The sequence below is a fragment of the Salvelinus alpinus genome, chromosome 9 (assembly GCF_045679555.1).
Source record: "Salvelinus alpinus chromosome 9, SLU_Salpinus.1, whole genome shotgun sequence".
In the NCBI taxonomy this organism is placed as follows: domain Eukaryota; kingdom Metazoa; phylum Chordata; class Actinopteri; order Salmoniformes; family Salmonidae; genus Salvelinus; species Salvelinus alpinus.
Window position 1 is genome coordinate 66,436,727 of NC_092094.1, and position 23,996 is coordinate 66,460,722.

General features: G+C 43.4%; 1 protein-coding gene across 3 annotated transcripts in view; it reads left to right on the forward strand.

The window, feature by feature from the left end:
- rbks (ribokinase) overlaps nt 1-23,996 on the forward strand; it is a 70,848-nt gene that overhangs the window by 14,681 nt on the left and 32,171 nt on the right. The window contains exons 3-6 of one of the 3 annotated variants that reach the window (XM_071326990.1): nt 14,760-14,892; nt 15,795-15,858; nt 16,166-16,228; nt 23,815-23,979. In XM_071326990.1, the coding sequence (XP_071183091.1) occupies nt 14,760-14,892; nt 15,795-15,858; nt 16,166-16,228; nt 23,815-23,979 (425 nt within the window). The remainder of the gene's footprint in view (nt 1-14,759; nt 14,893-15,794; nt 15,859-16,165; nt 16,229-23,814; nt 23,980-23,996) is intronic. The other 2 variants (XM_071326991.1, XM_071326992.1) reach the window with 2 other exon arrangements.

Here is a 23,996-nt window from a genome sequence, read left to right on the forward strand (position 1 = left end):
AAATAAATGATTTCCATTATGTTATGTATACTGAACAAAAACATAAACACAACATGCAACAATTTTACTGAGTTACAGTTCATATAAGGAAATCAGTGAATTGAAATAAATTCATTAGGCCCTAATCTATGGATTTCACATGACCTGGGAGGGCATAGGCTAACCCACTGGGGAGCCGGACACAGCCAATCAAAATGAGTTTTTCCACACAAAAGGGCTTTATCACAGACAGAAAAACTCCACAGTTCCATCAGCTGTCCGGGTGGCTGGTCTCAGACGATCCCGCAGGTGAAGAAGCCGGATGTGGAGGTTCTGGGCTGGCATGGTTACACGCTTTTTTTACACGCTCACCGCATTTTCTTGCTCGCAAGAGCGCAAGGAAGAGAGGCCTGCTTGAGAATGACCAGAGGCAGGGCGAGTGGTGTCTAATGAAGAGGAAAGGGGCTCGTCTCATTCGCCACTCGAACTTGTCTGTTTCCAACAAGCTCTGTGATTGGTACTTCTGTTAAAGAATCCGCCTGAACGAATCCCCATAAAGTGAGATCTCACTTTTATACCATGGAATTGTTGAATATTCCTGATTGACTTTACGGAGCGTGTATTATTTCCATATAACGCATGGTATATTTGCACGGTAGAATTCAATGGTTATAGTTCATTAATACATGTTTTGTTTGACCTGCTTTTGAAAGCAAAAGTCGAATTGGAAGCAGTATCGGTTTTGTTGAATTCGATTTCAAAATGGCAAGCTAGGACTGATGGTTTGGTTAGCTAAACTACCAAGTCTGTTTGTTTGGTTACCACGGCAACTACTGTAGCTAACGTTATCTAGTAAACTTGCTAGCTACTTCAGTGTATGTTGAACACATTTCTACCGGCAACTGAACACATTTTCTAGCTGCAAATGTGTTACAATTATAGTCATGGTATTAAAGGGATAATCAACTCGAGGCTGTATGCGTTCTCTGGAAAATAATGCAACTCCATGGAAGGTCAGTTCCACTCAGCTAGCGCGTCGTGGAACACTTCACACTTCGTTCATTATTTTCAATAGAACGCATAGCCCCGAGTTGATTACCCCTTACATATTATCATAGAACAGGGGTTATACAAGTAACCCTACATTTTAGCCAATGCGTAGTCCCTCTTAAATGTGGGTCCTGGTTCTGAGCCATGGCATACATTATGGAACTGTCAATTCTGTTTTAGAACTGTTCATCCTCATGTTATCTTCTGAAACTGACAGCCACACATCTTTGTTGTACTTGAAAAAGCTTTATTAGTCGTTCTGGCTCATACTCATCACATTGTGATGGAAACATGGAACGGCCTATTTTCTGGGCCGATGACAAACCCTTTTAGGTATGGTCTAACATGCTATGTGCATCTTTTTAGCCTATATTTACCATCAGTTGTCATGGAAAGTTTTAACGCAAAAGCCAAGGGGTAATATTGGGAAGGGTGTTTCCAGCATGGCTCGAAATGGATGAAGCCCTATACAGACACATATAAGGGAACTGCCCTGTTCTTCCACCCCTGCCTGGGTTATTAATTCCATAGGAATCTAGTCATTCTATTTCTATGATTAATACCGCTGTCCCCAGACACAATCACCAGATTAGGCTAATGTCACGTAACGTAGGCATGAGGCAGATGGAGGCGTAACTTCATCCAGAGGTATAAAGACCCCGAAGGGCCACATCAGAAAGGCAAGGAGGACAAGGTATCAAATAACATGTTATTGGTCACATACACGTGTTTAGCAGATGTTATTGCGGGTGTAGCAAAATGCTTGTGTTTCTAGCTCCAACAGTGCAGTAATATTTAACAAGTAATATCTAACAATTTCACAACAATACACACAAATCTAAGTAAAGGATTGGAATTAAAAATATGTGGATGAGCAATGTCAGAGCGGCATAGACTAAGATACAGTAGAATAGAATACAGTATATACAGTGGGGCAAAAAAGTATTTAGTCAGCCACCAATTGTGCAAGTTCTCCCACTTAAAAAGATGAGAGAGGCCTGTAATTTTCATCATAGGTACACTTCAACTATGACAGACAAAATGAGGGAAAAAAATCCAGAAAATCACATTGTAGGATTTTTTATGAATTTATTTGCAAATGATGGTGGAAAATAAGTATTTGGTCAATAACAAAAGTTTATCTCAATACTTTTTTATATACCCTTTGTTGGCAATGACAGATGTCAAACGTTTTCTGTAAGTCTTCACAAGGTTTTCACACACTGTTGCTGGGATTTTGGCCCATTCCTCCATGCAGATCTCCTCTAGAGCAGTGATGTTTTGGGGCTGTTGCTGGGCAACACAGACTTTCAACTCCCTCCAAAGATTTTCTATGGGGTTGAGATCTGGAGACTGGCTAGGCCACTCCAGGACCTTGAAATGCTTCTTACGAAGCCACTCCTTCGTTGCCCGGGCGGTGTGTTTGGGATCATTGTCATGCTGAAAGACCCAGCCACGTTTCATCTTCAATGCCCTTGCTGATGGAAGGAGGTTTTCACTCAAAATCTCACGATACATGGCCACATTCATTCTGTCCTTTACATGGATCAGTCGTGCTGGTCCCTTTGCAGAAAAACAGCCCCAAAGCATGATGTTTCCACCCCCATGCTTCACAGTAGGTATGGTGTTCTTTGGATGCAACTCAGCATTCTTTGTCCTCCAAACACGACGAGTTGAGTTTTTACAAAAAAGTTATATTTTGGTTTCATCTGACCATATGACATTCTCCCAATCTTCTTCTGGATCATCCAAATGCTCTCTAGCAAACTTCAGACGGGCCTGGACATGTACTGGCTTAAGCAGGGGGACACGTCTGGCACTGCAGGATTTGAGTCCCTGGTGGCGTAGTGTGTTACTGATGGTAGGCTTTGTTACTTTGGTCCCAGCTCTCTGCAGGTCATTCACTAGGTCCCCCCGTGTGGTTCTGGGATTTTTGCTCACCGTTCTTGTGATCATTTTGACCCCACGGGGTGAGATCTTGCGTGGAGCCCCAGATTGAGGGAGATTATCAGTGGTCTTGTATGTCTTCCATTTCCTAATAATTGCTCCCACAGTTGATTTCTTCAAACCAAGCTGCTTACCTATTGCAGATTCAGTCTTCCCAGCCTGGTGCAGGTCTACAATTTTGTTTCTGGTGTCCTTTGACTGCTCTTTGGTCTTGGCCATAGTGGAGTTTGGAGTGTGACTGTTTGAGGTTGTGGACAGGTGTCTTTTATACTGATAACAAGTTCAAACAGATGCCATTAATACAGGTAACGAGTGGAGGACAGAGGAGCCTCTTAAAGAAGAAGTTACAGGTCTGTGAGAGCCAGAAATCTTGCTTGTTTGTAGGTGACCAAATACTTATTTTCCACCATAATTTGCAAATAAATTCATAAAAAATCCTACAATGTGATTTTCTGGAATTTCTTTTCTCATTTTGTCTGTCATAGTTGAAGTGTACCTATGATGAAAATTACAGGCCTCTCTCATCTTTTTAAGTGGGAGAACTTGCACAATTGGTGGCTGACTAAATACTTTTTTGCCCCACTGTACATATGAGATGAGTAATGCAAAATATGTAAACATTATTCAAGTGACTAGTGTTCCATTTATTAAAGTGGCCAGTGATTTCAAGTCTATGTATATAGGCAGCAGCCTCTAATGTGCTAGTGATGGCTATTTGACAGTCTGATGGCCTTGAGATAGTCTCTCAGTCCCAGCTATGATGCACCTGTACTGACCTCGCCTTCTGGATGATAATGAGGTGAACAGGCCGTGGCTCGGGTAGTTGTCCTTGATGATATTTTTGGCCTTCCTGTGACATCGGGTGCTGTGGGTGTCCTGGAGGGCAGGTAGTTTGCCCCCTGTGATGCATTGGGCAGACCGCACCACCCTCTGGAGAGCCCTGCGGTTGCGGGCGGTGCAGTTGCAGTACCAGGTGGTAATACAGCCCGATAAGATGCTCTTAATTGTGCATCTGTAAAAGTATGTGGGGGTTTTAGGTAGTGATGTGGGGTAGGCCGTCATTGTAAATAAGATTTTTTTCTTAACTGACTTGCCTAGTTAAATAAAGGTTACACACACACACCACACCACACTGACCCAAAAATAATTTGCAAAGACCCAAACTCATTCTGATTGGCCCACCCATGGTTGTGCCCTTGTCCAGTCATGTGAAATCCATAGATTAGGGCCTAATGCATTTATTTAAGTTGACTGATTTCCTTATATGAACTGTAACTCAGTAAAATCTTTGAAATTGTTGCATGTTGCATTTTATATTTTTGTTTCGTATACTTGGCTTCCAATGTCACCCCGTACCACAAATCCTGTTTGGCTTTCATAGGCTAGGTTAGAAGACAGACACTGATCCATTGATCTGCCTGTTGTCTGGTGATGTGGATATGACCTCATCAGTAGAACCTAATAAACTCCATTGAGACAAAGGATTCAACTTGGTCACCATGACACCATGATCCCATTTAATTGATACCCAACTGTTGCTGTTATATCATCCTCAGTAGATGTGGTGTGAACAGTTTAGTGAAAATGTCCTTCCCACACATGTTGTATCATTACTCATCATCTCAAGTACAATTGAGTAGTGTATGAGCACACATAAGTGAGACAACATTTGTCGCCCTGAGGTAGGCTTAGGCTACCTTTGCAAAGTGTTGTGCAACACAACAGGTGTTAAACAGAACAATATATGATTTACAGTCTTTTGCTTACATAAAATATGTCCATGTGGATGTCCATGCAAATGTACTGTTCTGTTATAGGTCACCGTTCAAGTCACATTTGCCATTTCCGTGTTTCGGTTGAGTAACTACACAACCTTAGAATTTTCATCTCATCCCCCCCCAACCTTTATCTGTAACTGTGGCGAAAGTCATCCCACCCCCAGTTATCAAAAACACACGGACACGCTCACTGACAGTTTTGATCATTTTAGGCAACCTCTTTCCTTCGCTCGTTAAAAAATGCAGTCGTCAACTTTACACTTTAAAGGGCAGGAGGAGCTGCATCAATTAGGCCCCGCAGTACTACTGGCGGGAAGAGACTGTGTTTTGGGTCTTTTTCAGGAGGGGGAGTGTGGGAGGGAGTTAGGGGGACGGGGATGTGGAGGGGGACTTGAAAACTAGAAATACATTTTCCACCCCATCAAAGTGATATGCATGGCTTTGAAGTTGGAAATCCAGTTGCCTGAAAGTGCCAATGTTTGGGTGGTTGTGACACAGTCCCCCTCTCCCCACCTCCACTTGTCTTTTTCCCCTGACTTTGTCTCCTCTCTCTCTTTCCTCTCTGATGTGGCCTCTCACACTAGTAACCCCACGCTGTCAAAGCCAGACAGCGCCCCCTGCTGCCGGCCTCATCCACAGCTCCCTGATGTGAGATATGGAGCCGGTGTGATGTGATATGGATGTGGAGCAGTGTGATGGGATTGTGTTTATATAGGCTAGGCTAGATGGTGCATTTCACAAGTTCTAAGGGAACTCATTCACCTCCAATGTATAGCAGCCACCTGTGTTTGTGGCTCTGGATAGACAGAGCCACATGCCTAGTGGTTAGAGCGTTGGACTAGTAACCGAAAGGTTGCAAGTTCGAATCCCCGAGCTGACAAGGTACAAATCTGTCGTTCTGCCCCTGAACAAGGCATTTAACCCACTGTTCCTAGGTCGTCATTGACAATAAGAATTTGTTCTTAACTGAGTTAAATAAAGGTCAAATAAAAAATAAATAAAAACATTGCCCCCAAAAGACAGTGGATCAGCTTACCGTCTTAACAAACCCTCCTAGCCAACCTTATAGTGTTTTCAGTTTGTGGTATAGACATTTTTACACCTGCTACAACCTATGAGGGCTGTTGACATTGGCCAATATGAGCCATTTCTGTAGGTGAGGGGAAATTACCTCAGTGGTTAAGAAGGAAACTTTCTTTTCAGTATTTCACACCTCTCTCCTCACACCTCTCCTCGACCTTCCCCTCACCTCTTCCTTCTCTCACTCTACCTCTCTCTGAAAAGAGCTCTTATTTTTTTAAATTTCATACACCGGACAGGTGCAGTGAAATGTGTTGTTCGGAATCGGACAGGTGCCACTCGGAGGTTTAAATGTAAAGCAAATGTTGTTTTTTCCGGTGCTGCACAAAAAATAACAAGCTTCACCGAACACTTGTAATGGCCTTTTGGTGGCGTGGGAGAAAACAGACTGAGGTTGGAGTTGAGCTTTAGCACGTAGCCGACCGTTTGGTTGGCGTGCTCTCAAACACACAGACAATGGACGAGTGTCTGGTGATGGAGGGGCAGTGGTTTACCCAACCTGGCAATCACCTGTTGAAAGCCAACCAGCCAAGCCAACCAATAGTCGTGGTCAGATGCCGATAAAGGCGGGACTGGAATCTGTGTGTGTGTACCTGCGTATATGTGGAATCTGAGAATATACAATTCTCATGATTTTGTTTCCTCCATCAGGATCAACTGTAGATGCATGATGTAAACAAACTGTAATAACAAAAGTGTGAGACTATATGGTTTCTTCTACATAGTTGATTTTAATGTGTGGCTGATGACACATATAGGAGAGCAATTATAGGCATGGTACACATGGATAAGTTATATAGGCTAACATTGATTTGTACATATACATGTTTTAACAAATCATGATTCATATGTTGTCTCAGAGTACTTTTTGCTGAAAGGCATTGTCCTAACAAGGAAAAGACATAGGACATGATTAATCAAAACCACTTAACATATGGACTCCCATATGTTCGCCCCTATTTTGGTTTCGACCAAAACAACCTCAAATCTCCTGCATCAACGCTGAGGTTACTGGAACTCCTGAGGTTGTGAAAAACAACAAAGAGCTATTTTTATGTGGATTTACTGTAACTCCCTAGTTTTTCAACCACCACACCTGCTAATTAACACACACACACAAATCCATACTGTACACACACACTTCACACACCCAAATCTCAATAATAGCTAAGTTTATCATCCTAGTCTTGCCACCAACAAACCCTCTGACCCTGGAGAAGGAAGAGCCTTGTAACTCTCTGTGATTGGAGGAGAGGGCAGACAGACAGCTCTCTAGCCTGGGGGAGAGAGGGTGGGGTAAGCATGACCCAACCTGTAGTGTCAGGCATTAGTGACATTAGCCCTAACAGGGCTCACTTCAACACCATCACCCTGGAAACCTTAGACCCACTCCAATTCGCACACCGCCCCAACAGATCCACAGATGACACAATCTCAATCGCACTCCACACTGCCCTTTACCACCTGGACAAAAGGAACACCAATGTGAGAATGCTATTCATTGACTACAGCTCAGCGTTCAACACCATAGTGCCCACAAAGTTCATCACTAAGGACCCTGGGACTAAACACGTTCCTCTGCAACTGGATCCTGGACTTTCTGATGGTCCGCCCCCAGGTAGTAAGGGTAAGCAAACAACACATCTGCCACGCTGATCCTCAACACGGGGGCCCCTTAGGGGTGCATGCTTAGTCCCCTCCTGTACTCCCTGTTCACCCACAACTGTGTGGCAAAGCACGACTCCAACATCACCATTAAGTTTGCTGACGACACAGCGGTGGTAGGCCTGATCACCGACAAAGGAGGTCAGAGACCTGGCAGTGTGGTGCCAGGACAACAATATTTCAACATTAGTTGTGAAGAGGGCATGACCATGCCTTTCCCCCTCAGGAGACTGAGAAGATTTGGCATGGGTCCCCAGATCCTCAAAAGGTTATATAGCTACACCATTGAGAGCATCCTGACCAGTTGCATCGCCGCCTGGTATGGCAAATGCTCGGCATCCGACCGTAAAGTGCGTACAGCCCAGTACATCACTAGGGCCAAGCTTCTTGCCATCCAGGGCGTGTATATACTAGGCGGTATCAGAGGAAGGCCCAAAACATTGTCAAAGACTCCAGTTACCCAGTCATAGACTGTTCCAGTACCGGAGCACCAAGTCCAGGTCCAAAAGGCTCCTTAACAGCTTCTACCCCCAAGCCATAAGACTGCTGAACAATTAATCAAATGGCCACCCAGGCTATTTGCATTGACCCCCCCCCTTTTGTTTTTACACTGCTGCTACTCGCTGTTTATTATCTCGACTAACCTGTACCCCCGCACATTGACTCAGTACCGGTACCCCCTGTATATAGCCTCATTATTGTTATTTTATTGTGTTACTTTTTATTTGATATTTTTTGCATTCGGCGCATGTGACATACATTTAGAATTTATTTGATTTGACATAGTCATGTCAAAGCAGCTGTAGTTTGCATCTATGACCAGCACTGACTGAGCAACTTACGTTCAACTGCACCTTAGTCCAGGGCTAAGCGAGTGTTCACACTTCCACATTCTGAAGTGGGCTAGCACCAACCTTAGCCCATGGCTAGCTGGCCCTGCTCCAGAGCAGGGGGAGTTAGCACCGACTTTGAGGAGCCCCATAAACACGATGCCAAAATAACCCGTATAAAACATGGTGAACAACGCCTAGAATGCTCACTGTCCAATCACAAAAGCTGCACATTCACTTAATTGACATACAGTGCATTCGGAAAGTATTCAGAGCCTTTAACTTTTTCCACATTTAGTTAATTACAGCCTTATTCTAAAATGTATTAAACTCACTGGACTCTAACCACACACTCACACATACTACACTGACACTCCAATACGCAAAAAAAATCCGAGCTGGCCGCCAGGCCAAACTGAGCAGTCGGGGGAGAAGGGCCTTGGTCAGGGAGGTGACCAAGCTCCGAGACAGGAATGTGTCGAGGCACCACCAAGTCACTCTGACAGAGTTCTAGAGCTCCTCTGTGAAGATTAGAGAACCTTCCAGAAGAACAACCATCTCTGCAGCACTCAACCAATCAGGCCTTTATGGTAAATTGGCCAGACGGAAGAAATTCCTCAGTAAAAGGCACATGACAGCCCGGTTGGAGTTTGTCAAAAGCACCGAAAGACTCTCAGACCATGAGATACAAGGTTCTCTGGTCTGATGAAACCAAGATTGAACTATTTGGCCTGAATACCAAGCGTCACTTCTGGAGGAAACCTGGCACCATCCCTACAGGAAAGCATGGTGGTGGCAGCACCATGCTGTGGGGATGTTTTTCAGCGGCAGGGACTGGGAGACTAGTCAGGATCGAAGCAAAAATGAACGAAGCAAGGTACAGAGAGATCTTTGATGAAAACCTGCTCCAGGAACTCAGACGGGGCAAAGGTTGCTCAGTGTGCTCAGGAACTCAGGAACTCAGACGGGGCGAAGATTCACCTTCCAACAGGACAATGACCATAAGCACACAACCAAGACAAGGCATGAATGGCTTCGGGACAGGTCTCTGAATGTCCTTGAGTGGCCCAGGCAGAGCCCGGACTTGAACCTGATTGTAACGGTTGCTCTCCTCCTCTTCGTCTGAAGAGGAGGAGTAGGGGTCAGACCAAAATGCAGCGTGTTGTGAAGACATGATGAATATTTATTAAAGCAAAGACGAACACGAAAAAACACTTGGAAAATTACAAAACAACAAAACGACGTAGACAGACCTGAACATGTGAACTTACAATAAAACACGAAGAACGCACGAACAGGAACAGACTAACCAAACGAACGAAAACTAAACAGTCCCGTGTGGTGCGACAGACACAGACACAGGAACAATCACCCACAAACAAACAGTGTGAACAACCTACCTTAATATGGTTCTCAATCAGAGGAAACGTAAAACACCTGTCCCTGATTGAGAACCATATCAGGCCAATAGACAATGAACCTAAACATAGAAACACATAACATAGAATGCCCACCCCAACTCACGCCCTGACCAACTAAACACATACAAAAACAAGGAAAACAGGTCAGGAACGTGACACTGATCTAACATCTTTGGAGAGACTTGAAAATATCTGTGCAGCAACGCTCCCCATCCAACCTGACAGAGCTTGAGAGGATCTGGGAGAAACTCCCCAAATACAGGTGTGCCACCCTTATAGCGTCATTCCCAAGAAGACTCAATGCTGTAATCGCTGCCAAAGGTGCTTCAACAAAGTACTGAGTAAAGGGTCTGAATACTTATGTAAATGTGATCTTTTTTACTTTTAATAAATAAAAGTATGGGGTATTGTGTGTAGATTGATGAGGAGAAAAAAAAGAATAAGACTGTAAAGTAACAAAATGAGGAAAAAGTCAAGGGGTCTGAATACTTTCCGAAGGCACTGTAGATAAACTCTCTTGGTAAATAGTGTGGTCTACAGCTTATCATGAGGTACTCTAACTCAGGCAAGGAAAACCTTGAGACTTTCTTAATATTAGGGATCGCGCACTAGCTGTTGTTGACAAAAGGCTATAGGATAGCCTCAAACGGAGCTCATCCAGTTTTTTCTCCAGTGATTCCACATTCGCCAGTTGAACAGAGGGCAAAGGTGCATTATCCACTCGCCGACGCATACTCGCCAGGCATCCGGCTCTTCGACCTCTGTAACTGCGTCTCTTCATACTAATGATGTGGGTTTGGGCCTAGTCCGGGAGGAGCAGTAAATCTTTCGCTTCCGACTCATTAAAGAAAAAATCCTCATCCAGTTCGAGGTGAACAATTGCTGTTCTGATGTCCAGAAGCTCTTTTCAGTCATAAGAAACGGTGGCGGAAACATTATGTAGAAAAAAAGTTTAAATCAGCACAGAAAAACACAAACTAGCACAATTGGTCAGGAGCCCGTAAAACGGCGGCTGTCCCCTCCGGCGCCATCCAGATGCAGCACTTAGAATATTTGAAAATGTATTTTTGCCAATAATTGACAAACATATACAGTGGGGAGAACAAGTATTTGATACACTGCCGATTTTGTAGGTTTTCTTACTTACAAAGCATGTAGAGGTCTGTCATTTTTATCATAGGTACACTTCAACTGTGAGAGACGGAATTTAAAACAAAAATCCAGAAAATCACATTGTATGATTTAATGCCGGTCCTCGACTTCGTCTCCGGCCTAACAACACCTGTGCCAATATATCCTTCAAACACCAGCTTCTCGGGCATTATCACTTAAATAATGATAAGCCACCAGGTATAGACAACCTTGATGGGAAACTATTGAGAATACTAGCAGACTGTATTTGCCACCCCTATTTGCCATCTTTAACCAAAGCCTAAAGGAGTGTGTGTGTCCACAGGCGAGGAAGGAAGCTTAAGTAATTCCACAACCTACAAATAGTAAAAATCCCTTTGCTGGCTCTAACAGCCGCCCAATCAGTTTGCTGCCTGTTCTTAGTAAACTGATGGAGAGAATTGTGTTTGAACAAATCCAATGCTATTTTCTTAAAGAACAAGTTAACTACTGATTTTCAACATGCATATAAGGCAGGGCACTCAACTTGTACTGCACAGACTCAGATGACTGATGAATGGCTAAAAGATGACTGATGATTGGCTAAAAGATGACTGATGATTGGCTTAAAGATGACTGATGATTGGCTAAAAGAAATGGATAAGATGATAGTTGAAGCTGTATTGTTAGATTTCAGTGCAGAATTAGATGTTATTGATCATTATTTGTTATTGGAGGGGGAAAAAACGAACTTGTTATCACCTGCCATCACATGGTTGGAGAGTTATTTATCCAATAGAACTCCGAGATTATTCTTCAATGGAAGCTTCTCTAACATCAGATATGTATAGTACGGAATCCCTCAGGGCAGTTGCATTTTCACAAATCATTTGTCACTTGTCTTACAAGAAGCTAAAATGACTATGTATGCTGATGATTGGACACTCTACACATCAGCAACTACAGCCAGTGAGCTCACTGAGACTCTTAGCATGGAGTTACAGTCAGTGTCAGAATGGGTAATTAACAATAAACCGGTCATAAAAAAACACTGAGGGTGGGTTGCACCAACATGGTTTAAATTCATCTAGGATTAGAGCTAATCTAGGTTTTGTAAATCTAGGTTTATAATTCATCAGAGATGTGTTGCACCACTTCATTTTAAATCTAGATCAGTAAATCTATGATTAACGGTTTTAAACTATGATTAGTGTGTAAATAGTATTTTTGTTGTCTCTTGGTGTCTTTCCTATATATAACTTTATTTTTTTTTTTCATTTTAATATAATATCTTATGTTGTTCTTGTATATTACTGTTTTGTACTTCGTCACGCATTTGTACATTTTATGTGGACCCTAGGAAGAGTAGCTGCTGCATGTGCAGTAGCTAATGAGGATACTAATAAACTAACTTAAATATTGCTCAGCTTATAATATTGGTCATGTGTCAGAGATAGAATGTTGATCGCATGTTGTGTTTGTCCGATAGCCCAGTGCTTTGTAATACAATTGTGAATCCTTAGCCCAGGGCTAAAGCTTAGCCCAGGGTTAACAAATGCTTGTGTGAACAAAGGGCTAAGTTAACCTAGGGCCAGTAGCCTAGCCTGGGGCTAAGAACAATGCAGGGTGAAAATGCCTTTGCTTTGGATGGTTATTTTTCCCATATGCAGGGGAACAGGATTCAAGTTTAAAGTTTTAATTGTCACATGCACAAGTACAGTGAAATACTTAACTTGCAAGCCCTTCCGAACAGTGCAGTAATCAATATCAAAATAGTTTACCTAAAAATAACACAAGAAATAAGAGAGGAAGAAAACAGGACAATGTAAGCTATATACAGGGTCAGTACCAAATGTACATTGTGCATGGATACTTGAGTAGGTTAGGTAGATACAGTGCGTTCTGAAAGTATTCAGATCTTTTTCCACGTTTTGTTACGTTACAGCCTTATTCAAAAAAATATTTACTTTGCTCCGTTCATTTTTTTTTTTTTTTTTTTTTTTTTTTTTTTTTTTAATTTTATCCCCTTTTCTCCCCAATTTTCGTGGTATCCAATCGCTAGTAATTACTATCTTGTCTCATCGCTACAACTCCCGTACGGGCTCGGGAGAGACGAAGGTCGAAAGTCATGCGTCCTCCGAAGCACAACCCAACCTAGCCGCACTGCTTCTTAACACAGCGCGCCTCCAACCCGGAAGCCAGCCGCACCAATGTGTCGGAGGAAACACCGTGCACCCGCCCCCTCGGTTAGCGCGCACTGCGCCCGGCCCGCCACAGGAGTCGCTGGAGCGCGATGAGACAAGGATATCCCTACCGGCCAAACCCTCCCTAACCCGGACGACGCTAAGCCAATTGTGCGTCGCCCCACGGACCTCCCGGTCGCGGCCGGCTGCGACAGAGCCTGGGCGCGAACCCAGACTCTGGTGGCGCAGCATAGCACTGCGATGCAGTGCTCTAGACCACTGCGCCACCCGGGAGGCCCTGCTCCGTTCATTTTTGCCTCGATCCTGACTAGTCTCCCAGTCCCTGCCACTGAAAAACATCCCCACCACCTTGCTTCACCGTAGGGTTTCCTCCAGAAGTGACGCTTGGCATTCAGGCCAAAGAGTTCAATCTTGGTGTCATCAGACCAGAGAATCTTGTTTCTCATGGTCTGAGAGTCTTTAGGTTACTTTTGGCAAACTCCAAGTGTGCTGTCATGTGCCTTTTACTGAGGAATTGCTTCCGTCTGGCCACTCTACCATAAAGGCCTGATTGGTTGAGTGCTGCAGAGATGGTTGTCCTTCTGGAAGGTTCTCCCATCTCCACATAAGCACTCTGGAGCTCTGTCAGAGTGTACATCGGGTTCTCGGTCACTTCCCTGACCAAGGACTTCTCCCTCGATTTCTCAGTTTCCCAGACGGCTAGCTCTAGGAAGAGTCTTGGTGGTTTCAAACTTCTTCCATTTAAGAATGATACTGCAGACATTTTTTGGTACCCTTCCCCAGATCTGTGCCTCGACACAGTCCTGTCTCGGAGCTCTACGGACAATTCCTTCTACCTCATGGCTTTGATTTTGCTCTGACATGCACTGTAAACGGTGGGACCTTATATAGACAGGTGTGTGCCTTTCCAAGTCATGTCCAATCAATTTAATTTACCACAGGTGGACTCCAATCAAGTTGTAGCAACATCTCAAGGATGATCAATGGAAACAGGATGCACCTGAGCTCAATTTCTAGTCTCATAGCAAAGGGTCTGAATACTGATGTAAATAAGGTATTTTATTTGCAAAAATTTCAAAAAAACTGTTTTCGCTTTGTCATTGATGATACATTTAAAAAAAATCTATTTTAGAATAAGGATGTAACGTAACAAAATGTGGAAAAAGGTAAGGGAATGTATGTACGTGTGGAAAAGTGACTGGTAGCAGAATAAATAATAATAATAATAAGCAGCATTATAAGTGGTGTGTGTTGTGTGTGTGCAAGAGTGTCAGTGTAGACGTTATAGGCGGATATACATGTATACAAGAGTAATAGTGACCAGTAGCAGGATAAATGGATAGATACTAATGTTAATGGCCATCAATAATCAATGAACACTGCTTAATTGTAGTAATACATCTAATCAATAATCATTTTAGCAGCAGCATAGGTGTGAGGGGGGTGTGTCTGCATGTGGGTGTAAACGTGTGGCGTCAGTAATGAGGGTGAGTGAGTGTGAGTAAGCGATTCCTCGATGTTGCAATCCCCATAGTCTGTTATTAGCAGAGATCATATCACCAGAGTACACTTGTTGCTGTCTCAAAAATGGACATATCATTGCACCTTTGTCGTAGTTGTAAGTGACTTTAGAGTTTTACTACAGGGTTTTATGAGTCTGTGAGGGATATTTCATCTGTGCGATTTCTCCCTCAGCCAGGCACCAAGGCTACCCAAGGCGGGAGAGACCATCCACGGTCACAAGTTCTTCATTGGTTTCGGAGGCAAAGGGGCAAACCAGTGTATTCAGGCCGCTAGAATGGGAGCCAAGACTGCCATGGTCTGCAAGGTATGACACAGTGGCAGTAAAGCCCTCTCTCTCTCTCACTGTCCCTCTACTGTACTCTACTCTTTTTTTCCAGAACACACTCTTTCACACTGAACTCCTCTAACCACCCCTGTCAACGCTCCGGCCCTCATTCCCCCTTGATCCGTACCATTACACATGCATAACACACACCACACTCCTTCAAACGCCAATTATTCCCATACATCCAACCCCAGGTCTCCAATCAGCTAGGCACAGCATAAAAAAAAGGTCAGCAAAGTAGCTGAAGCCCCACCTCTGTCAAGAACAAAGGGTCCAGTCGATAAGCTGTACAACGTGGGAGCGGCTCTCCAGGCATGGGCAGAGCCCAAAAATAGATGCCCAGGCTTTTGAGAAACATCCAAGGAGGAAGGCCGCACTTCAAAGACAAAGGGGGCCTAGGCTCCCACTATAGTGCTACTACCACTGCATACTACACTTCATAGGCAGTTAGGGCACAGATGCCTCTTTGACTTCTTCCTTGAAAGCGTGGGATAAAAGTGGGGAGCCTGAGGGCGAGGTGGGGACCCCTTCAACGCCCCCCCAAACGATTTTACGATGTGGACATCCCAGAGCAGATCGAGGGATCGAGGGGAGGATGAGGGAGGAGAGGTGGACATGAGGAGGCGTCGGACGGGTGGGGTCGTCGTATCTTGAAGGCTTGGCGCGATGGCCTTGTGTGTGTTCGCACGTGTGTCTATGTGTGTGCATATGTGTGTGTGCATGTGTTTGTGTGATGTGACGGCACTTTGCCAGTATGCCAGCGGGGTACGAGAAAATACAATCCGATTCTGGTTGGAGTTCACTGATCTTCAAAAAGTATCTATCTCATGTATTGCTTAGATCCGTGTTTTCGAAGTTTCATCATAGCATTTTTATTTCAGGTTGGCAAAGACTTCTTTGGAGAAAACTACATCCAGAATTTCAAGGACAATGGTGTATCCACAGGTAAGAATACCAAAAATTACAACTTTCAAAACAACAGGCCATTCTTAAAATACAAAAAAGTTGCTGTGCTTATTTCAAAACTAGCTTGAAATGCAACAGATATGCCATTTCATGGCATGCATCATCCCAGACCTTGATCGTAATAATATTTGTTTTTATTTTAGATGTGCTTCGTTTAAGATCGAGTTTGCTCAGCGTAATTGGACCAATGGAATAGTCCCAAAAGTGCCAAACTATTAGAAATGAAGGAATACATCATATGTGTTGGAAATGCTTCCTCTTTATTCCTCTTTTTCTCCCTCTCTAGAGTTTGTGGGGCAGACGGTTGACTCGGCCACTGGTGCTGCCTCCATCATTGTCAACGATGCAGGTAAACGAGGGCCGTAGACTGCCCTGTTAAAATGTAAAAATCCACCCAAAAAATTACCAACACATACAATCACTCACTTGCTCAATGTGCATTTACTTGGTTACTCACTCACACACGGACACATACATATGCTTTACTGAGGAGCAGGATTTGCCAGATGTGCACCTACACACTAAGTGCATCTGAATGGGACGAGGATCAGTACGCACCACTCTACTACTTCCCTCTAAACCCTCCTCTGCACAGAGTGTAAAATTAGCCTGGGCTTTATCTGCATCTGTGTCTGCAAATAGAATCAGGTGATATAATGCATCGCTGATATGTGGGTGGGCGAAGCGCTTGAGTGCGAGTGTGTGCTCGTGCATACGGGTGTGTGTGTGAATAGTACAAATCTTGCGAATCCTGCTGAGGTACACAGGAAGTTAGTGTTTTAGGAAGAAGGGGTTTGCGTTAGGGATGACTATTACCGTATAACCGACGGTAATGGATGAAGACCGTCATGAAAATAAAGTAACCGTCATAATTGTAAAAAAAAATTAACATTGTGTGGAATTTACAGCTGACTGAAGACGGGCGGCCGGGCATTCGTGCAGAGTCCATTTCTGCCATAACATGGGCTCTTATAGTGTTGTCATGATACCAGAATTTATACTTCGATAGCGACAGTTGAACATTTGAACATTGAACAATATGTTAGGTTAATGAAAAAACTAGTACAACAACTACAATAACAAATATAATATATTCTCTCATCAATTTGTATAAAAAATAAAACACCATATTAAATAACAGAAGAATATCTTCAATATTCCAAATACAAAACCATGTCTGAGACTCAGAGCACACAAAATAATTTGACAATTACATCTAAACTGTTTTCAAATGTAATTTGATACATATCAGGGTTAATTTGCTCATCTATGGCCATAATGACATTCATTAAACTTATGATTCATTATAGCTAAATCATTTAATGTATTAAAATAATAGTTTAGTTCCAAAACGACATAATAAAAACACTTTGAAGCTAATTTCTGAAGTTTCTATATTGCAATAGTCTAACACCCCATAGAAGTACAATGGAGTACAATCGCATACTACGATTCTCAGAGTGCATTTCAACTCCCAGGGTGCAATGCTCTATCTAGGGCTGCTGGCTGACTGCTGCCAGCAAGCCTAGACAAACGCGAAGCAGTCTAAATATATTGCTGGCATAACTACGTTATTTCACATGACTTTTCGGTTGTAGTCATATTATAATGCTCACATGAATGTCATGCTAAATATATCTTCATGTCATTCAAAAATAATTGGAATTGAGTTGCTAGTAATCTCTCGTGGACAGATGAAACAGTGAGAATCTGTCAAGGCTCACGTAGAATTAAGTGATTACGAGTAGCAGTAGTTCCTGGTTTGGGGTTTTCGTCATTGATTATTTGGATGAATCAGGATTGGGCGAAGGTAGTGCTTAAATTGGTGCAATGATTTTCAAGCCTGGGTGCGGATGATAAACGGTTTCCACTACATTCCACAAACTCAAAATTGTCTATATCGTAAAAGTGTATCAAAACAAAAATTACATTTTTGGCCATTATAAACACGTGTGAAATTACGGAAGAGAGAAGGAGGAGACTTCGCTTCCTTCGTGCAAAGGTAATCCCAATCGTTAACAACATCCCCCCCAGAAGTAAAACAGGAAATTACAATTTTTTTGCGACAATTTTACTTCTGGGTAACCAAGATTAAGTTGCTAGAAGAATGTTACAATGCAAATGTCATGTGTAAAATAGTTTGTAGTTTTGGAGCTAAACCTCCCTTGCACTGCTTTGTAAAACCTTTTGCTTAGTTGTTTCTGTTGACTGGCCCTCGTCATCTGCTTTGTAATCAAAGTATTCCCAATGTTTGCTTCTGGAGACAGTTTTGTCAACAAGTTGCTGGCGTGGAGGTTTTATGTTTTTGTTTGAAGAAGTCAAATGTCATAATTTTCTCTCAGCTTCTCAAAAGTGGCTCGCCCTATGTCAGCTGTAAGCGCATGTAGCCTGGCTTGCTTACTATTGCCTCCTTGAAAAGATTCAGACAAATTACTATACAGACTAGATCCTCTCAATCGGTATATGACGTGAGACATATTTCACAGAAGTACCGAAAGTAACACAAATTCCAGTACTGAACTGTTTTTCATGTTCTAAACTCAGCAAAAAAAGGAGTCCCTTTTTCAGGACCCTGTCTTTCAAAGATAATTCTGTAAAAATCCATATAACTTCACAGATCTTCATTGTAAAGGGTTTAAACACTGTTTCCCATACTTGTTCAATGAACCATAAACAATTAATGAACATGCACCTGTGGAACGGTCGTTAAGACACTAACAGCTTAAGGTCACAGTTATGAAAACTTAGGACACTAAAGAGGCCTTTCTACTGACTCAGAAAAACACCAAAAGAAAGATGCCCAGGGTCCCTGCTCATCTGCGTGAACATGCCTTAGGCATGCTGCAAGGAGGCATGAGGACTGCAGATGTGACCAGGGCAATAACTTGCAATGTCTGTACTGTGAGACGCCTAAGACAGCACTACAGGGAGACAGGACGGACAGCTGATCGCCCTCGCAGTGGCAGACCACATGTAACAACACCTGCACAGGATTGGTACATCCAAACATCACACCTGCGGGACAGGTAGAGGATGGCATCAACAACTGCCCGAGTTACACCAGGAACGCACAATCCCTCCATCAGTGCTCAGACTGTCTGCAATAGGCTGAGAGAGGCTGGACTGAGGGCTTATAGGCCTTTTGTAAGGCAAGTCCTCACCAGACATCACCGGCAACAACGTCGCCTATGGGCACAAACCCACCATCTCTGGACCAGACAAGGACTGGCAAAAAGTGCTCTTCACTGACGAGTCACGGTTTTGTCTCACCAGGGGTGATGGTCGGATTCGCGTTTATCGTTGAAGGAATGAGCGTCACACCGAGGCCTGTACTCTGGAGCGGGATCAATTTGGAGGTGGAGGTTCCGTCATGGTCTGGGGCGGTGTGTCACAGCATCATTGGATTGAGCTTGTTGTCATTGCAGGCAATCTCAATGCTGTGCGTTACAGGGAAGACATCCTCCTGCCTCATGTGGTACCTTTCCTGCAGGCTCATCCTGACATGACCCTCCAACATGACAATGCCACCAGCCATACTGCTCGTTCTGTGCGACAGGAATGTCAGTGTTCTGCCATGGCCAGCGAAGCGCCCGGATCTCAATCCCATTGAGCATGTCTGAGACCTGTTGGATCGGAGGGTGAGGGCTAGGGCCATTCCCCCGATAAATGTCCGGGAACTTGCAGGTGCCTTGGTGGAAGAGTGCGGTAACATCTCACAGCAAGAACTGGCAAATCTGGTGCAGTCCATGAGGAAGAGATGCACTGCAGTACTTAATGCAGCTGGTGGCCACACCAGATACTGACTGTTACTTTTGATTTTGACCCCCCCTTTGTTCAGGGACACATTATTCCATTTCTGTTAGTCACATGTCTGTGAAACTTCTTCAGTTTATGTCTCAGTTGTTGAAACTTGTTCTTTTCATACAAATATTTATGCCTCCCTGATGCAGTGAAAAAGAAAAATGAAGTATGCTTTATACGACATTAGTGCAGACCCATCACATTTGTTGCTTATCTGGAGTCACTGGTTATACGCACCAACCAAACTCAGTAGAGCACGATGGTCCTCTTTTGATTAGTAACTGCTTCCAGGCCTGCTATGATGTTCAGCTAGAAATTGTTAGTATGCTTAGAACTGGGGATGGGCTAGCTAATCCAGAATCACGATGGTTTAGCCTATTTGAACTTGACTGGAGCCCCGTAGTAAAGATTGGAGTCTTGCAGTGCACATTTGCCTATTCCTATTTACGATAACCTATTTCAATAAATACGTGATACAGAACGCAAAAGAGGAATGTAGGCCACACAATGCAGAGAATTCCACCAAAGCAGCGCAAAATGTCCAGTCAGAATTTATTGTTTCTTTCTGACTCTCTCTGTCAGATGCATTAGGCTATAGCCTAAACATATTCATTATTTTTTATATATATAATGGACACTCCTAATGGACAACTATCTTGTGTTTAGCTGTTTAAAAAAAAAAACGGTCTATATTCCCTTCTCTCTGCATTCTATATGGTTTATGTATATGGCTGAAGGCTACGCTTCATCGTTGCATGCATGGCTTTCTCCCGATGACACAATGGCTGTAACGGAGTTCCATCTCAAAAAAGGTATTTGAATAGCCAGGGGACTAATAATGAGAGAGAACAACCAATATCAATAGCCTTTAGAAAAGTCGAATGACAAGTTTAAGTTTAAGCTTATTAAGAAAGAAAAATATCCATGCTGGCCGGGAAAATCCCTCCGAGCGAGGTTGAAAACCAAATGGCCAATAACCTATCCTCATTCCTTCTACTGGCCTATCATAAAAGCTTTAAGACAAGTTAAAATGATGAACAGTAGCTTATATCCTAAATATTCTAGCCTACGAAGGTGTTGTCCGAAAGTTGTGGCTTTTTAAAATAAGAGTGAAAGTCTATAGACTAAGCAAGTGGTCACCAACCGGTCGATCTCCAAGGCATTCCTAGTCCATCACCAAACATTTCTGTAAAAAACCCAACGATAAAGCCTAGCGTTCCTACTTTTTTGATTTGTTTCATGCTGTTGGCGGTAGGTAAACTTGATTCATCATTTTGAACCATTTCATGTGTCTGAAGGTAGAACTCCGCCTACCCGGCAAGCCCAGGGAGCAAATCAAGTGCACCTATAGGCCTACCGCTGGCCTATCAGATATCTCAGTTCACCATCTCTGCACAGTTTCCTCGAGCCATAGACTGTAAAAAGAAGCCTCGAACGCACACCAAAGTTGATACTATGAGATTTCAAAACTTTAAAACCACAACTAGAGAGAATACTGCAAATAGCTTCTGTTTTTATGAGTAAGTTGTTTCAGTAACTTGTTATTCAGCACTGTCAACACTTTGTTCAACACTAAGCGTTCACCCAAAATACGTGTTCACCCAACTTCCACTCACGCTACAACCAGCACTGCAGCTGTAATGAATGAGTATAGCAAAGTGTTCCGATAAACTTACTTTGGGGATTGTTATTATTAGCGCCTTGACTTTTTTAATATCGAGGAATATTTCACCTTCTCTTTTCATAGAAGTAACAACATGAATTGGTGCATGAGGCAGAAATAATGCAGTGCGACTTGAGTTTAGCCATCAGCTGGTAGACTGTGTGTCCTTTTCTCAGTGGAGGGAGAGCAGAGGGACGGTGAGTCAGGTGAGAGGCTCGCTCCCTCCCATCAGACTGACCATTAGTTGCAGGCCATCAGTCCAGTAAAAAAAATGATATATATATAATGACTATGCTCACTAGGGCTGACCCCAATTAGTCGACTGGTCGATTGTTTGGTCGATAGGCTATTGGTCAACCAAGATTTTTGTTGTTGTTGAGCAGTAGAAAATATATCAAAACCTCTCTGATTCGTGCCCATCTCAGTGAACTAATCCATTGCGGAGGCTGAGACTAATCCATTGCGGAGGCCGCGTGGATGGCACAGTCCAAGAAGAAGGGGAGTGTGGCTAAAATGTACAATGCACGTCTCTCCAGAATGCTCTCTCTCACCAATGTGTGCACATTCATTGTTTCATAACTTCATTGTGTGAATTCTTTGCCTTGATTGTTGGTGTCTCTCAATTCCCCATCACATATCACCAGTAGTAGCCTACATTTTTACCGTTCATTTATATCATTTCTAATCTACAATGTTTGTTTGGTTATGGTAATTTCTGTTCATGCATTCAATATATTATTATTCCGGTCTTTTACCGTTCTCATTGTCAGAGTGGACATGTTGTTTGCAGAGCCCACGACCTTTGCTACACTTGTGAGAAACAAGTTTTGTTTACGAGTTTTGTCAATTTAGTCATTGTCTTTTGTTTAGAGCACTACTGTCAATGTTGAGTAAGGACATGCACCTGATTCCGCATAGAAGTAGGTTTATATGCTACCTGGCCTGTGCGCAAATGTAGGTATATACTGAAAATGTGCCCATTTGGGGATCTGATAGTATTTCTGATTGGCTTAACTGCGTCTTCACTTGGGGCTTCTCAAAGTATTGTTTTCGTCATCTCAAAGTAAAACAAACAAAGTCTGTTTTTCCATCCATTGAGAATGACAATAGTTCCTCAATGTTTTTGAAAAATCTTTCCAGCTCTCTCCCTTTCGATAACCACGGTGTGAAAGGGAAAAATGTCATGCTCTGATCGAGTGGAAATGTCATAAAATAGGTCTACCCGATGAGCGCTTATCCCTTGCGCAAAATAGCGTACAGCTGTGTCTGCCGGAGCCCAGAGTATTTTATACAATGTTGCAAGTTTGTTAGTGCAAGCTTCTTTCAAGTTCGTTGCAGACAGGCCATGCGTAGCTAATGTGATTTATAGGATATATTTTTTTATCAGGATATTTTCTACCTGCAGGCTGCAATGTTTTTATTTGTTGGCTTTATATCGGCTATTTTTACATAGTTGGCAATAGCAATGGATGTTACTTTTTAGGTTTGTATAATTTTTATTTAGATTTGGATAGAACCCCTGGTTGCTGAGGAGTATTTCTGTCTGAAATAAAGCCCATTTGTGGGGGGAAACTAATTCTGATTGGCTGGTCCTGGCTCCTCAGTGGGAGGGCCAGGCTGACTAGTGTGTGGGCCTATGCCCTCCCAGGCCCACCCATGGCTGCCCATGATTGGGCAGGGGTGCAATCATAGCCGCCCCCCCCCCCCCCCCCCCAAAAAAAAAGAATGTGTACATCACGATAGGACAAAGCCCAACCCTACTAACCAGTGTGATATAAACTGGTACAATAGATTGAGATTCTCGTTGACAACAACAGTCCATGGTCATTTTCATTGTAACTCAATGCAGGAAATGAATTTTATATTTTGGATTCACTTTCTAAAGACGATTTGACAGGACGTACAATTGTTGAATGGCAGTTCATTTCCTGAATCCACTGAGCAAAAGTGGTTCAAGCATCTCAGACCCCTGCGATTCAGCTAAAAATTGTTCAACAATAACCATAAAAAAAACCCACAGCTAGTCATTCCGGGTGCGTAGTGTTGGAGTACTAAAACACAGTCAGAGGAGATTGGAGCATGTCGAAGGGCCAGTCCAAGGCTCAGTCTAACAATGTGGCAGAATCTCTTCTTAGCCCAACAGAAAAGCAAGGTGAAGTGAACAAAACATTTTTGGAACACCCAATCTAATTCCATCATATCTGCAACAATGAAGTAGCAAGCAAAAGGTTGTGTGTGTGTGTGTGTGTGTGTGTGTGTGTGTGTGTGTGTGTGTGTGTGTGTGTGTGTGTGTGTGTGTGTGTGTGTGTGTGTGTGTGTGTGTGTGTGTGTGTGTGTGTGTGTGTGTGTGTGTGTGTGTGTGTGTGTGTGTGTGTGCGCGCACCTATGCTGTCGTAAGCGAAGGGCCAGTGACTCTCCTGCCCCGTCATCATCTTTCCATTTGGTCACTTTCGGTTGTGTCACGTCCGCAGGGGAGAACGCCATTGTGATCGTGGCTGGTGCCAACCTGCTACTGGGTGGTGAGGATCTGCGGCGGGCACTGCCAGCCTTAAGCCGTGCCAAGGTAATGGTGTGCCAGCTGGAGGTCAGCCCGGACACCTCCCTGCAGGCCCTGCGCCTGTCCCATGAGAACAACGGTCAGTCTGGACGTCTA